This window comes from Pecten maximus, chromosome 14, assembly GCF_902652985.1.
Source record: "Pecten maximus chromosome 14, xPecMax1.1, whole genome shotgun sequence".
Classification (NCBI taxonomy): Eukaryota; Metazoa; Mollusca; class Bivalvia; order Pectinida; family Pectinidae; genus Pecten; species Pecten maximus.
In genome coordinates this window covers 24,768,211-24,784,159 of record NC_047028.1, presented here as the reverse complement: position 1 = coordinate 24,784,159, position 15,949 = coordinate 24,768,211, and the positions used below count along the sequence as shown (strand labels likewise).

At 35.2% G+C, this 15,949-nt stretch overlaps 2 protein-coding genes across 2 annotated transcripts; one reads left to right on the top strand and one right to left on the bottom strand.

Annotated features, from left to right (window-relative positions):
* The first annotated feature begins 598 nt into the window (after window positions 1-598).
* LOC117341598 lies at window positions 599-7,267 on the top strand. Its single transcript, XM_033903451.1, has 2 exons — window positions 599-1,021; window positions 3,972-7,267. Exons 1-2 carry the CDS (start codon window positions 722-724, stop codon window positions 4,527-4,529), a joined length of 858 nt encoding a protein of 285 aa, XP_033759342.1. The 5' UTR covers window positions 599-721; the 3' UTR covers window positions 4,530-7,267.
* LOC117341597 (aldo-keto reductase family 1 member A1-like) lies at window positions 7,089-11,794 on the bottom strand. The gene has a single exon (XM_033903450.1). It carries the CDS (start codon window positions 11,737-11,739, stop codon window positions 10,792-10,794), a length of 948 nt encoding a protein of 315 aa, XP_033759341.1. The 5' UTR covers window positions 11,740-11,794; the 3' UTR covers window positions 7,089-10,791.
* Between the last annotated feature and the right edge of the window lie 4,155 nt (window positions 11,795-15,949).

The window sequence follows — 15,949 nt, the reverse complement described above, 5'->3', positions numbered from 1 at the left end:
ATCATATTCCGTATCATGTGACCTATCATATTCCGTATCATGTGACCTATTATATTCCATTTCATGTGACCTATCATATTCCGTTTCATGTGACCTATCATATTCCGTTTCATGTGACCTATCATATTCCGTTTCATGTGACCTATCATATTCCGTATCATGTGACCTATCATATTCCGTATCATGTGACCTATTATATTCTGCATCCTGAGACCTTTTATGTTCCGTATAATTTAACCTATTATGTTCCGTATTATATGACATTTTATGTTTTGTGTTGTATCCTAGTGTTTATGAATTCCACAATCTCAAAATATATAACATTTAATCGGATATTTCTGTAACCTTCAACATATCATTTGATAGCTCGTTATCTACGAAGACGATGAGTGCATCATTTCGCCGTAAAATACATTGTTTCTCTGTGATACACGTCCGTCAATAGCTTTGATTTATGTATTGATCTACACTTACAATTTTACCATTATCAAATTTGTTGATGTAAGTTATCTTGATAAGTGTTTCTAGAAAATGTGCAGATTTTTTAAAAGTTTCACACGTGACTCATAATTTCAATATTTTCATCTTTCAGACAAGTGAATATCAACGAAACCGAGCTACGAAATTTCATCTACTGAAGGGTAGCGACGGTAAAAACTATTATAGTTTTAATTTCACCAAAACCGAATTGGGAATTTCCAGCAAAGGAACATCACCTGCCATGGTGTTCCAAGATGGCGGTTTGTACAGCTTCACACTAAATGCTGTTTATGATGAAGGAAGCTGTGGACATAATAGCCACATATCTCGAGGAACCGTTCGCCTAACAGTAATGAAGTCTGGAGACTTTTCAAGCGTCGTCAATTTCACAGACAGGTTTTCGAGCTATATGAACCGAAGATGGATGGTCCGTGCATATTTAAAGTTTCAGACAGAATTTCGGCCGGGCGAAGGATTGCTGATCAATACTAACTACATTGACTGTGTCGTATGGAACAAAACATACCTCAGTGTCACTAAGGTCAGTTTATGAGGCATTGTTGTGGTGATAAGCCGTGGTCATGTATGCTATTCCTAACTATAAGGGTTTAAGACTATCGTATCGTCCTTTTATTGTCTAAAGGGTTTTATGTCTTCCATATTGTCCAGTGTCAAAAGATATGGTGATTAAATTAATTAGATGAAAAAAATTACAAACAACCTACCTTGCATAGTTTGTGACCTGTCAAATTCCGCCATGAATGTGTGCCTTGGACGTGTGTTCACATTGAAGTCCAATTTTTATACTAAGATTTATCGTTCAGACGAGTTTTTATATAGCTTTTAGATAAATTTGTTTCTATGAATTCTTAAAAATAGTATAGTAGCTATATATAGATACATATAATTTGCTCATGAACTTTCCTACTTTCAATTTAAATTCAAAATTCGATATTTTATCTTAAGCAATGTTTTTATCGAATATAATATATCAGCAGTGATTTGTATAAACCAAGGTACAAATGTATCTTCAGGATACTATAATCTAGCATTGTTCAAAGCACGCGTCAACTCACTAAATATAGACTAGCATTACTAAGTGTGTGATAGTAGTCTATTCTATATTACCAATTTTATTCTGAACTTAATGATTCCGCAAGCGTTTTTATTTTTTATTATTTTTTTTAAATATTTTTTGTGGTCATATATAGCACTCTGCCCCATATTATATTCCTTATCCTGTGACCTATCATATTCCGTATCATATGACCTATTTCATTCCATAGTCTGTGACCTAATCTATTCCGTATCCCGTGACCTAATATATTCCGTATTCTGTGACCTAACATATTCTGTATTCTGTGACCTAATCTATTCCGTATCCCGTGACCTAATATATTCCGTATTATGTGACCTAACATATTCTGTATTCTGTGACCTAATCTATTCCGTATCCCGTGACCTAACATATTCCGTATTCTGTGACCTAATATATTCTGTATTCTGTGACCTAATCTATTCCGTATCCCGTGACCTAATATATTCCGTATTCTGTGACCTGATATATTCTGTATTCTGTGACCTAATCTATTCCGTATCCCGTGACCTAATATATTCCGTATCCTGTGACCTAATATATTCCGTATCCTGTGACCTAATATATTCCGTATCCTGTGACCTAATATATTCCGTATACTGTGACCTAATATATTCCGTATCCTGTGACCTAATATATTCCGTATCCTGTGACCTAATATATTCCGTATTCTGTGACCTGATATATTCTGTATTCTGTGACCTAATCTATTCCGTATCCCGTGACCTAATATATTCCGTATCCTGTGACCTAATATATTCCGTATTCTGTGACCTAATATATTCCGTATTCTGTGACCTAACATATTCTGTATTCTGTGACCTAATCTATTCCGTATCCCGTGACCTAATATATTCCGTATTCTGTGACCTAATATATTCTGTATTCTGTGACCTAATATATTCCGTATCCTGTGACCTAATATATTCCGTATCCTGTGACCTAATATATTCCGTATTCTGTGACCTAATATATTCCGTATCCTGTGACCTGATATATTCTGTATTCTGTGACCTAATATATTCCGTATCCCGTGACCTAATATATTCCGTATTCTGTGACCTAATATATTCCGTATTCTGTGACCTAATCTATTCCGTATCCCGTGACCTAATATATTCCGTATTCTGTGACCTAATATATTCCGTATTCTGTGACCTAATATATTCCGTATTCTGTGACCTAATATATTCCGTATCCTGTGACCTAATATATTCCGTATCCTGTGACCTAATATATTCCGTATTCTGTGACCTGATATATTCTGTATTCTGTGACCTAATCTATTCCGTATTCTGTGACCTAATATATTCCGTATCCTGTGACCTAATATATTCCGTATCCTGTGACCTAATATATTCCGTATCCTGTGACCTAATATATTCCGTATCCCGTGACCTAATATATTCCGTATTCTGTGACCTAATATATTCCGTATCCTGTGACCTAATATATTCCGTATCCTGTGACCTAATATATTCCGTATCCTGTGACCTAATATATTCCGTATCCTGTGACCTAATATATTCCGTATCCTGTGACCTAATATATTCCGTATCCTGTGACCTAATATTTTACGTATCCTGTGACCTAATCTATTCCGTATCCTGTGACCTAATATATTCCGTATCCTGTGACCTAATATATTCCGTATCCCGTGACCTAATATATTCCGTATCCTGTGACCTAATATATTCCGTATTCTATGACCTAATATATTCCGTATTCTGTGACCTAATATATTCCGTATCCTGTGACCTAATATATTCCGTATCCTGTGACCTAATATATTCCGTATTCTGTGACCTAATATATTCTGTATTCTGTGACCTAATCTATTCCGTATCCCGTGACCTAATATATTCCGTATTCTGTGACCTAATATATTCTGTATTCTGTGACCTAATATATTCCGTATCCTGTGACCTAATATATTCTGTATTCTGTGACCTAATCTATTCCGTATCCCGTGACCTAATATATTCCGTATCCCGTGACCTAATATATTCTGTATTCTGTGACCTAATCTATTCCGTATCCCGTGACCTAATATATTCCGTATCCTGTGACCTAATATATTCCGTATTCTGTGACCTAATATATTCCGTATTCTGTGACCTAATATATTCCGTATTCTGTGACCTTTTATCTGTTACCTTTTCTTTTTTACTTCCCGGTGACCTTTTCTTTTCCATATTCTGTGACGTCTAATGTCCTGTGCCGCATTCTGTAGTTTGCCGAGTCCCCAATCTCGAAAAAGCTAATCGTCAGACTCCTTATAGAATTCAACAGATCATTTTGATATTCTATATTTCTAGAAAAAATGCACAATCTTTATTATTTAAAATGCAAAGTTTCATACTTAAATTGTAATTTCAATATTTTTTTCCCGCAGAAAACAACTAAATTTCTACGAACCCGGACGATGAAATCGTATCCATTAATTGACGAATACGGCCAAAACTATCTAAGGTTCAATTTCACCAATTCTGAATTTGGAATTTTTGGCAAAGGAACATCACCTGCCATGGTGTTCCAAGATGGCGGTTTGTACAGCTCTACTCTAAACGACGTTTATGATGAAGGAAGCTGTGGACAAAACAGCCATATATCTCGAGGAACCGTTCGCTTAAGAGTAATGAAGTCTGGAGACTTTTCAAGCGTCGACAATTTCACAGAAAGGTTTTCGAGCTATATGAACCGAAGATGGATGGTCCGTGCATATTTAAAGTTTCAGACAGAATTTCGGCCAGGCGAAGGATTGCTGATCAATACTAACTACATTGACTGTGTCGTATGGAACAAAACATACCTCAGTGTCACTAAGGTCAGCAGCAGCAGCAGCAGCAGCAGCATCAGCATCCTCGTCGTCGTCGTCATCGTTACGTTTGCTCAACAAGTTATGACTCTTCCATTTCAATTTGCTTTCTTCTTTTCTTTAAAATCACTTTAAATCAAATTTTAACTTGGCACATCTTATTGAAATATTGCCTATAAAAACATCGTACCATTTACCAGATGTATACAATGTTCCTGGAGTATATTATTAAACAAAAGATTCGGTATATAACCGTATAGTAACTCGGTATATAACCGTATAGTAACTCGGTATATAACCGTATAGTAACTCGGTATATAACCGTATAGTAACTCAGTATATAACCGTATAGCAATAAAGCTTTATCTACTAAATTTTTCACATAAAATCTGTATCATTGAAAACATCTTTCTAGAGTAACGCGACATTTGAATAGGTAAATGTGAAATCCGTATAGTACAATTATAACGTTATTAATGAAATTGACATCTCCACTTCAATATTGGAAAAGTTTAAAGAGCTCCGATTGGTGACCGGCCGGTAGGTCCTAGTAGGTAGACTATATTGTGAGATAAAGATAAGATAGATAAATTTTATTACCAGTGCAGGACCTTTTGATCCTCTATACCAGACTTTGGTTTGTTTGTTTCTGTTTAACGTCCTATTAACAGTCAGGGTCATTTAAGGACGTGCCAGGTTTTAGAGATGGAGGAAAGCCGGAGTACCCGGAGAAAAACCACCGGCCTACGGCCAGCACCTGGCAACTGCCCCACGTAGGTTTCGAACTCGCAACCCAGAGATGGAGGGCTAGTGATACCGGACTCCGAAATATGATTATTACAATAAATAGAATCAATAAATTGTGACAACAGTTACAAGTCCTATATAATGTCATACTTATATTTATATAAAAGATCGTGCTTTTCCCTATGATTATCTAGTCTGTTTTTGAAATAATTAACTGTTGGTGCTAGGACATCATGTTCTGGGAGATTGTTCCATATTCTAACAACGCGCAGACCGAAAACGTGTTTCCTTCTATCTAGCCGAGAATGCTACGGGCTTGAAGCAACCATTTATCAATCCAAGCTGTGCCTGGTGATCCAGATCAGTATTTCCCTGTATGTATCTGAATAACTTGGTGTCGTCCGCAAAGACATAAACATCTGTCTGAATAGTATCTGGTAAGTCTTTTATGTAGATGACGAACAATGCTGGCCCGAGTACCGATCCCTGGGGAACTCCGGAGGATACATCGCTCCAGTTGGAATGTTTGTCCTTTAAAGGAACTCTCTGTTTCCTGTTGACGATGGAGCTGGCCGTCCATTTGATAAATGTTTCACCGATACCGTAAGATGACATTTTGCTTAAAAGTCTTTTGTGAGGAACAGTATCGAACGCCTTCTGGAAATCCAATATATATACAATCGATCGAATGCCTATTATCTACTTGTTCAGTCCATTCATCTAAAACTTTCAGAAGTTGTAATGACGTGGACCTTCCAGCCATAAACCCGCATTGCTTATTTGAAAAGAACGCGTTTTGTTTCATATATTCTGTGATGTGACCCCTTAGCAAAGTTTCTAGCATTTTGCATACAATTGATGTCAAACTAACCGGTCTATAATTCCCTGGTTCGCATTTATCTCCCTTTTCAAAAATTGCTGTTATCGGAGCTTTTTTCCAATCATCTGGTACAGTAGTGGTTTCCAGCGAAATAGTGAATAACTTTGCTAAAGGTGATGCAATCGTTTCTGCCGTTTTCTTGAGAAATATTGGATGTATTCTATCTATTCCTGGCGACTTATTAATCTTTAATTTCAAAAGTTCTTTTAAAACCAAGTCACGGGTTATACACAATGGCTACATCGGAGAAACGATGTCTCTATATGGAAGGGAGGGGATTTCTGATTCTTCATCTGGTTCCGTAACAAACACACTTTTGAAAGAAGAATTTAAAATATTCGCCTTTTCCATGTCATTTTGTTCTTTACGAGAGTGTTTAATTGTTACCAGGTTCTGTATATATATCTCCAATTTCAGCTTTTGTTTTTGACTTGATTGAATGTATTTCCATATTGCTTTTGGGTTGCTTTTTGCGTCCACAGTTTGTAAATCTTCAGAAATCATCTTCTATTTAGTCATAAGGCCCAGATGCTTGATATTTGACCTGTAGCATGATTGGGTGAAGTTATACAAGATTTGTTAAAATGTCAACAACCTTGACATGTATTCAAGGTCACACAGGACAGATATGCTAAAATGCTTAAAACACTTTTTTCAATAGCAAAGAGGTCTAGAGAAGTAGAAGCTTGCTTTAAAATATAAGGTGCTTGCTTTGAAATATCGTTTAGACCCCGAGGTCAAAGGTCAATGTAACCATGTACAGTATATTTCTAATTCACCTGAGCAGAGTATGCTTTAATGTAAGACTTTATCAAGATCTATCTTGTGCTTGCTTGCTAGGATAACTTATCAGACCTGTTGGTCTATGTCACTGTTACTAAAGAAAGTATCAGGCTTGGAGGTCAAAGGTTACAGAAACTGTTACTATAAATGGAGAAAAAAATCATGCAAATTACTTTGATTACAGTTGAGGCTAAATATATGCTTTCAGACTTCGTCCAGTGCTTTATCAATGAAAGACTGCTTTCTATAAATAAAAAAGTATAAGAACCCAATACTGGCTCATATAGATTTTTTTACTCTTTAATGAACACTGGGGGTAGATACAAGAGCATTTTAAATGCATCAATATATATTATATAAATAGCTTGTGATATATTTTCTTTATCCAGGGTTACACATTTAGACAAGTCTAATTTATACTACGACCCTGCATCAATACATAGTTATCACAGATAAACAAAATATCAATACATTAAGCACCTTAAATAAAATACCTGTAATGTATATCAAAAACACATATAAAGTTCTGTCAATAAAGTACATGGAAAAGTGTACCTATACCAAAGTAAAATATAATTCTCTACAGTAATGAAAAGACATCATTTAAATATAGTCCGACCAGAATGACTTGTCGTGTTGAACTTTGATTAGCATTATATACATGTGTATATTGATTACAGATGAGTATAGTTATTTAGGGGAAATAGTTGTTTTGTATATATACATGTATATCTGTTAGTTGTTTATAATGTAACAAACCTTATCATTAGCTGCATAATTTGTATTTATAATGGTCTAGATTTCGCGACAAAACTGTTAACATGTGAACAATTGATCACATAGTTACTTGGATATGTGTAAACCATGCATCAAAAATAAATGATACAATCCCTGTGTTGTCGAAATAAAATTGTAACAAAAAACGACTGGTCCAAAACAGCACCCTGCTGGACACCGTAGTATTCCTAATCAATATGTTTTGTTAACACACCTGTGCACAAATGGAGCTACCCACTTTGAATATTATTGAAAAGGTCAACGCAACAGGTCATTCTGGTTTGACTATATCTGTGATTAAAAATAGCGACACTGCTGGCATTTCTGATATTTTCAATTAGCCTGCTTCATAAATCGCAACACAAATAAGCATTTTAAATAACTTGTTCTTTCATTTGGAATACAAACTTATCAGAAACTGAAGACCTTGTACTTAAACTAACATCCACGACTTCTTACTCAAGTCATGGCAAGCAACAACAGCTTTCCTAAAATTAAAATAATCTTCCATCGGCAGCCACTTACACTAACATCTCTGACATAGCAGGGATTAATCTAGAATTTAGGGGAAACTACCCTTTTTGCACCATAGGGGAAATCAGTTCTGAAAAGGGGAAATTTAAACATCAAAAAGTTTCAGGTTTTTGCTTTAAAAACACATTTTCCAAGTAAAAACAGCAAATGGTTAATCAGGAAAGCAAATCTGGAGTATTTGGGAATATTATTGCCATAAAAATGAGGGAAAATACAATATTTCAGGGAATTTAACAAGTCTGAGGGGGAAAATGGAACAAAATCTTGAGGTGAAACTTCCCATAAATGGTAGCAAAAAATCCCTAGATTGATCCCTGCATAGGTAAACATATTACTCAAGACATTTGGAATGTCCCCATGTAAAATTTTGAGAGCAAGAACAGCTTTCTTAAAATTGAAATAATATTCAATTGGCAACCACTTCAGCTGTGTAAAAAGTAATTCAGATGGGGTTAAAACATCTCTTACATTCAGTAAAACTCTTACAGCTCAATTTTTGCAGTTTGAACAGTTTTTTAAACAGAGGAATTGTTACTGGCCTCACTTCAGACTACAGGATTTTACTTGAACACTCGGACACTATCATGATCAATAGATGAAAATATGAAAAAACTATACTTCGATACATTTGCTCAGAATGCCGTTAGACATCAATGGCCGTTACCTTTTCAGAACACCAATCTTTTTTGAAACTTTCTTATATAAAAAGTTAATGCAGTCTTTCCACGACATACAACGGTAAAAAAAACCTACGAGGATTTTATCGATCCTATCAGCATGTACCAAGTTTTGGTCAAATTCAGAATGAGTTTGTTTGGTTATATACCACAAAGTTCACATCATATACATATTTGTTATATCTTTTATTATTTTAACCCTTTTTTTATTTCAATGACTGAAATATTTACAATGCAAATTCTTTTAAAAATAAAGTATTTTTTTGCTTATTTGGTCTTTGTCGCCCACATTTGTTCATACGAAGATAGTAAATGAATCGCCATGGCAACAAACAGTTAAATAAATTAAGCCTTATGTAAGTGGAGACAGATTTTAAAATGTTAAAAAAGTTTTTTCCAGTGACAATTTGTATATATTTGTAAAAATTGTGTTAACATCAAAATGCAACAGCAAAAGCAAACGAGATGATAGATATCATATTTTAATACAGGGTTACGTTTTCATAAATTTTTTCACAGACCGACAGACCAAGATTTAATTGTCACACTGTTAATTACACACTAACTTAACTAGTTAAGTTCATTCTGGTACAGGCTCATTGTAAGACCCTCTACTATTCTCAAAATCAAAAACAATTGAAGTACATGTACAAATAATAACACTGTGTATTCACATCTCACTAATAAATAACTAGTAAGTAAGTAATCTCTGGTCAGATAGAATAGGCTGATAGTTGGAACAAATATTTTTTCAATAAGAAAAAAATTTCTAGCTATTGTTCGACCTCTTGTTGTTCATAACTGACACTATTTCCGATTGTTCAAACTTGTCAAATTAAGAATGTAAAGTAAGATTCCAGTTTACTTTAAGGCAAACTCCATTAAAAAAATGCCAAGACTTTCATCGACAGACACATTTAGGATAATGGGTTGCATATGTGATCTTTGTAGTAAGTCTTCTATGACAGAAAAATATATAGAGGATATTAAATGGTTCCTCGTTGAATATAATATATATCTTAAGAGTATGACAGAATATTTATATTTTCACAAATTGTCAAAAACTAGTCTAAATATTTCTGAAACACAACAAAATTACCCATCTATCTCTCTTCGCTTGGAAAATTGGCAAGTTTCAATTAATGAGGTGAATAAAAGGTGCGCTCTGATTAGTCAAAAACAAAAACCTTACATATTCTCTGCAAAATCTTATATTTTCACTGCTCATAGCTGCAATGAAAATTTAAGTTTTATCAGTTTGATAAATTTCTAGATTTCACTGGCAAAAATGCAATAAATTAATATTATGTATGTTTCATGAGAAATAAATTAATCTTGAAACTTGTTAATACGCTCTCTGGTCAAGTGTTCCGACCATTCACTATTCGCTGTGAGAAAAAGTTCTTTCTTATACGTATACTAGTTCAGCACTTTGTTGAAATAGTTATTTTTCAGTTTTCTCTACCACTATTATACCCCATGGTTTTAGGATATTGGTATCTGTATTGTATTCTCCACTTATTACAATCTTATATATTTCGATACTATCTCTTATATGTCGATATGCGAGTGTTGGTAGGTTACATTTAACTACGAAAAATCCTTCAGGCATTTCTGACCAACTGTATTGTTGACTTTCTCTGTACACCTTTAACCTTTTCTATGTCTTTAATTTCACCAAACAGAAAATCCAAATTGGCTCGTATCGATGTTTTACAAAGAGGTAAACAAGTTCTCCTGAGCGAGGCGAACATGGATTTGACCTTATTTACCTTTTCACTTAGATAATCCTCAAAGTGGAGTTTTGAGTCTAATATTTTGCTTATATATTTCTCCTTATCCATATTTGTGTCCATGACTGGTTATTTATGGAAGGGGTGTGGGTCCTCTCTTATCCACAATTCCTATATTATTAATTATAATGCAAGGTAGATCTATACATTTTTGAGATTTTTAGTTCTCCTAAAATGAAATCTTAACGTTATTGTGCATTAAGTCATCAAAAGTCCTCTGTCGGCTTGAACTCGGGGTGTCCAGTCATATTTTTAAACTTAAAATACCGTATGCCTCTGTCCATTGCTTGAATTTGTGCTAATTCAGATTCATTTAAATTGACGTCAAAAATGTCAAAATTTTCTGCCAATCTGTCATCGCTTTTAGATTTTGGAACAACACAGAAACCTCTTTGAATCAGCCATCCAAGTAGAATCTGCGCTTTAGTTTTGTCATGAGCCTGTGCAAGTGAGTCTAATGCTGGATCATCCAACAAAACTGGCTGGTCCGTAAAACGATGGCGCTCTGGCCGTCCGTGTGCACCGAGGGGGCTGTAGGCCGTCAGAGTTATCCCCCTTGCTTTACAGAAATCTTGCAGTGATCTTTGTTGTAAATAGGCGTGACACTCGAGTTGAAGATTGGCTGGCATTATTGAACATCCTTCAAGTATATTTTGTATTTGTCCTATCGTGAAATTCGACAAACCAATCGATTTTACTGACCCTTCTTTCACAAACGTTTCTAGAGAATGCCATGTTTTCTGTAAATTGAACTGAACGAATTGCAATCCTCCTTTCGAATCCGTGGGTTTTAAAGTCCACGGGTTATGAATCAATACAAGATCTAGGTACTTCGTCTTCAGTCTAGCTCTTGACTCCTCGATACAATACAAGACGTCGCGAGGTTCGTGCAGAACAGCTGGTAATTTGGTTGTCAAAAAAATGTCTCTTCTCTTGATGGATCCAGAGTCGACACGAGATTTGAGTATTTCACCGATTTCACTCTCATTGTTGTAAGAATGAGCTGTATCAATGTGTCTATATCCAAGGAATATTGCTTTGTCCACAACTTCGCGTACGCTGTCTCCAAAAAGTTGATACGTGCCGAGTCCAACGCTTGGCAGCAAATATCCATTGTATAACTTTATAAATTTGCTACCGAGATGAGTTCCCATTTCCACAATGCGTTCCTGCGTTCTACACCAGGCCTATACAGTCGATAGGAAAATCACCGTATGTAGATACACTTTAGCGTGTTGAAACCACCGATAGGCAGAGTACACCGATAGGGTGACAAAAGAACCGGCGACATATCATCGTCATATTTTATATCAGTGTATATTATGTCTAGTATGATAAACAGCTAATTATTTATAACTCGGGGACACATCTAGTATAGCGGACCCACTAAATTGCATCTAAGCTTGCATACGATGATTTACTTATTGACTATATAGGCCTGGTGTAGAATTTAAGATTTTACATTGAAAAGTCGGAAAACAGGTTTATAAAAGGATTTTTTTACCCCAAACATTTTAAAATATTATACCAAGGTTCGCTGATATCGGGCCCTTCAGGGTATTGGATTATGAGTCATACTTTGTAAGTGAAGTCTGGCAAATAAACACAAATTCTAGAGATAAAGTCCTTGATAATAAGAGGCCCAGAAGGCCTGTATCGCTCACCTGAATTTCATGAGATATGAAACAAGAATGATGATTAAGTATATTTGTCACTGGTATTGCTATGTCAATATATCAGTCATTTCATATGGGTACATGAGGTTCTTATGCCAAAAAATGCAATAATTCATGAAATGAAATTGACTTTTGGCGCAATCCTAGAAGCTACCAGGCAAATACGAGTGATATCCATGCTTAGTTTGTTTAGAAGTTGTTTATATCAATTCTGCCAAAATGACCCCTTTTGGCCCCGCCTCTTAGCTCCCCGGGGGTCAGCTCTGTCATATACCCCCGGTATACAGTTTTGAATCCCTACCCAGGGGGTTGTACCAGGCAAATATGAGCGATATCCAATATAGCTTAGTTTTAGAGAAGTTGTTTATATCAATTTAGCCAAATTGACCCCTTTTGGCCCCGCCCCTCAGCACCAAGGGAGGTCGGCCCCACCATTTGTACAATTTTAAACCCTGACCCCAAAGGGATGCTCACAGTCAAATACGAGCAATATCTATTGCTTGATTTCAGAGGAGAAGTTGTTCATACCAATTTAGCCAAATTGACCCCTCTTGGCCCCGCCCCTCAGGCCCCCGTGGGGTCAGCCTCACCAATAGACACCATTTGTACAATTTTTAATCCCTACCCCATAGTGATGCTACCAGGCAAATATGAGTGATATCCATTGCTTGGTTTCAGAGAAGAAGTCGTTAATATAAATATAGGTATATTGACCCATTTTGGCCCCGCCCTCAGGCCCCCAGGGGGTCAGCCCCACCATTTGTACAAATTTGAATCTTCACCCCATAGTGATGCTACCAGGCAAATAGGAGCGATATCCTTTGCTTGGTTTCAGAGAAGAAGTCGTTTATATTAATATATCCAAATTGACCCCTTTTGGCCCCGCCCCTCAGACCCCTGGGGGGTCAGCCCCACCATTTGTACAATTTTGAGTCCACAGCCCATAGGGATACTTCTTACCAAATTTGTTCAAATTCTGATCAGCGGTTATGAAGAAGAAGTCAAACAAGTTAATTGTTGATGGACGGACGGACGCCACGGTATGGCATAAGCTCACCTTGGTCCTTTGGACCAGGTGAGCTAAAAATGAAAATGTTTTGTTGTGAAGCAGTGCTGTGTATCGATTGTGAACACTACTATAACTGTAAATATTATGTTGTACCTCTAAAAATAGTTTAGTCAGGGAACTCTATAAATGATTTAGCATTCCAATGTACTTCACATAAACCCAGGGAACTCTATAAATGATTTAGCATTTCAATGTACTTCACATAAACCCAGGGAACTCTATAAATGATTTAGCATTCCAATGTACTTCACATAAACCCAGGGAACTCTATAAATGATTTAGCATTACAATGTACTTCACATAAACCCAGGGAACTCTATAAATAGTTTAGCATTATTACGGATTATATACTTTCACGGAATGCATGTAAATAGATCGAGGTGTTGATGAGATATGTTGTACTCAATTTCAAAGGTGATCAATTGCATGTTTGACCTTTCACCCTTACATTGATCATGATCACCCAAATTCAATAAACCCCACGATGACTTACATCTATTTGATGTTTTATTTATAGTAACAGCTACTTTTAAACCTTTATTCACAGCTGTATGGCAATGCATTTCATCTGTTTTGCCTTCTGATTAAGCGTTATCTTATGTATAATAAGTATATATTACCGGTTATGGTATAGTAGCATTGACTTTGATCTTGGGAATTTCTAAATCACTATTGTACATCCTAATATCAAAATGTAACACCATGTGAATCTTCAGAATATTTGGCCTTCTGGATTGTGAGATAATATTTGTAAACAAAAGTGCAGATGGGTACATGTATTGCCATAGCTCTAACAAGAGAATCATGGATTCTCATCCATTACAATGATCATACGAGTAGGTAGATCCGATTTAAACGGAATGTGAATTATGATATGTACTCAACATTGAAATAATCAGTTTCCTCTCAGAGCATCAGAGCTTGGTAATCATATCAGGTGAATGTAGACAATAAAAACTTGCTGGAATTTAACCATATAGAAAATAAAGCAACGCCGATACCAAACCAATAATATAGAGTTATCTCCCATATATCATGTCGTAAACAAACTGAGTAAACATCTGGTTTCACTTTCTGAACATTTTTAATAAAAATCGGACGGTATAAATTATTATATATAAGGTGTATAAATAAACAAATTGCTATATGAATCAATATATTTTACGACTCGTACATAATTCATATGTGTATTCATTGCTGTACTACCAAATTTTCACTAATTTTACTAATTCATCTTCATCATAGTAATGCATGTATCTTTTAAAGTGATAATCCACAATATCAAACCTAAGCATGAAGTCACATAGTTGCAATTTTTCAAACCATTAATTTGTATTTGGCATTAAAATATTTTTAACAATGACACGTAGACCTGTATTCGTAAATGATTCATGGAAAATGGAACTTATGTAGTTTCAGATATAATTCCAGATTTCATAGGTGATTGTAACATTGTAATTCACATAAGTGGCGATACTTTTTCTTTTTCTTTTGTGAATTACAATCCAATGGACGTGTTAATTTCATTTTCAAGGAAGATTGAAGTTAAAACACAGAAAATGTATTAAGAAAGAATTTACCTGGAGAACGAAGAACAAACTCTCTTCTTTCTACAGACATATGAGCAATATACTCTCCACTTCTAACACTGAGCTAGCAAGTTTTTTCTTAAAAAAGATCATCTGTCTAGTAAACCAGGAGGCTTTGAAAACAAACTGAGACTTGTTAAGTTGGAGCCTACCCCTATGTACATAGCATCCTAGGAAAACTTTATTCTTCAAAGCATTACCTCTTGATAAATATGGACACATCTTGTAAATGATTTGCGACTTATTATTTTAACAGTGGCAATCTCGACTGAATATCGCTCTTACTGCTCAACTGTATAAAATGATCTATGAGAAAGATAAAAACGTATCCACCGGTACTGTCAGTGAGTTAAATGATATGGAATGAGAACGATTGCAACATCAGCATCAAAAAAGCGTGACAATAATGAATGAAAATGCCACTATGGTTGACCTAGTTTGTGTCATGGCACTACTTTCAAACAAGAGAATGGTTATAAGGCAGAACAATATATATGCCCATCAAATTTCATATAGTGTTGTATGTTATCTAGCATTGAAATAAGATTTATATCATCGTATGTGTGATTATAGGTGGCATGCTCTAAACCCACACTTTCACTACAAAGTCATTGTTTAATTTTCCAACAGCTTGAGGAATAATCAGGACAAAAGTAGTCTCCAACTCATTAAACACAACTTGATATCATGATTATAAAGCATACCAAGTGTCATAGAAATCATTTGAAAAATGTAGGATCTCAGGACAAAAATCAAATACTGAAATATACAAAGGGCAATAACTTTTGCAAAAAAAGTCTAATTAAAATGTAGAAAATGTCCAGATCAAAAGTGAAATACCAAAATAAACAAAAGGAAATAACTTTTTGCAAAAAGTCTAAAATATAAATTCCTTTCTTAGAAATGCAACCATATATCATCATGATTATAATGTACATGAAGTTTCAAATATATTAGACAATAAATTTAGGAGAAGATCTCTGGACAAACAAAAGTTTACGAGGTACGGATGTTTTTTTTTTTTTTTGGA

What these genes read in the sequence shown, in the direction of transcription:
- LOC117341598 (XM_033903451.1), top strand. Translation starts at nt 722, where the DNA reads ATGGTGTTCCAAGATGGCGGTTTGTACAGCTTCACACTAAATGCTGTT. An exon ending in CATACCTCAGTGTCACTAAG is followed by an intron (nt 1,022 to 3,971) that starts GTCAGTTTATGA and finishes TTTTTCCCGCAG; the next exon opens with AAAACAACTAAATTTCTACG.
- LOC117341597 (XM_033903450.1), bottom strand. Translation starts at nt 11,739, where the DNA reads ATGGGAACTCATCTCGGTAGCAAATTTATAAAGTTATACAATGGATAT.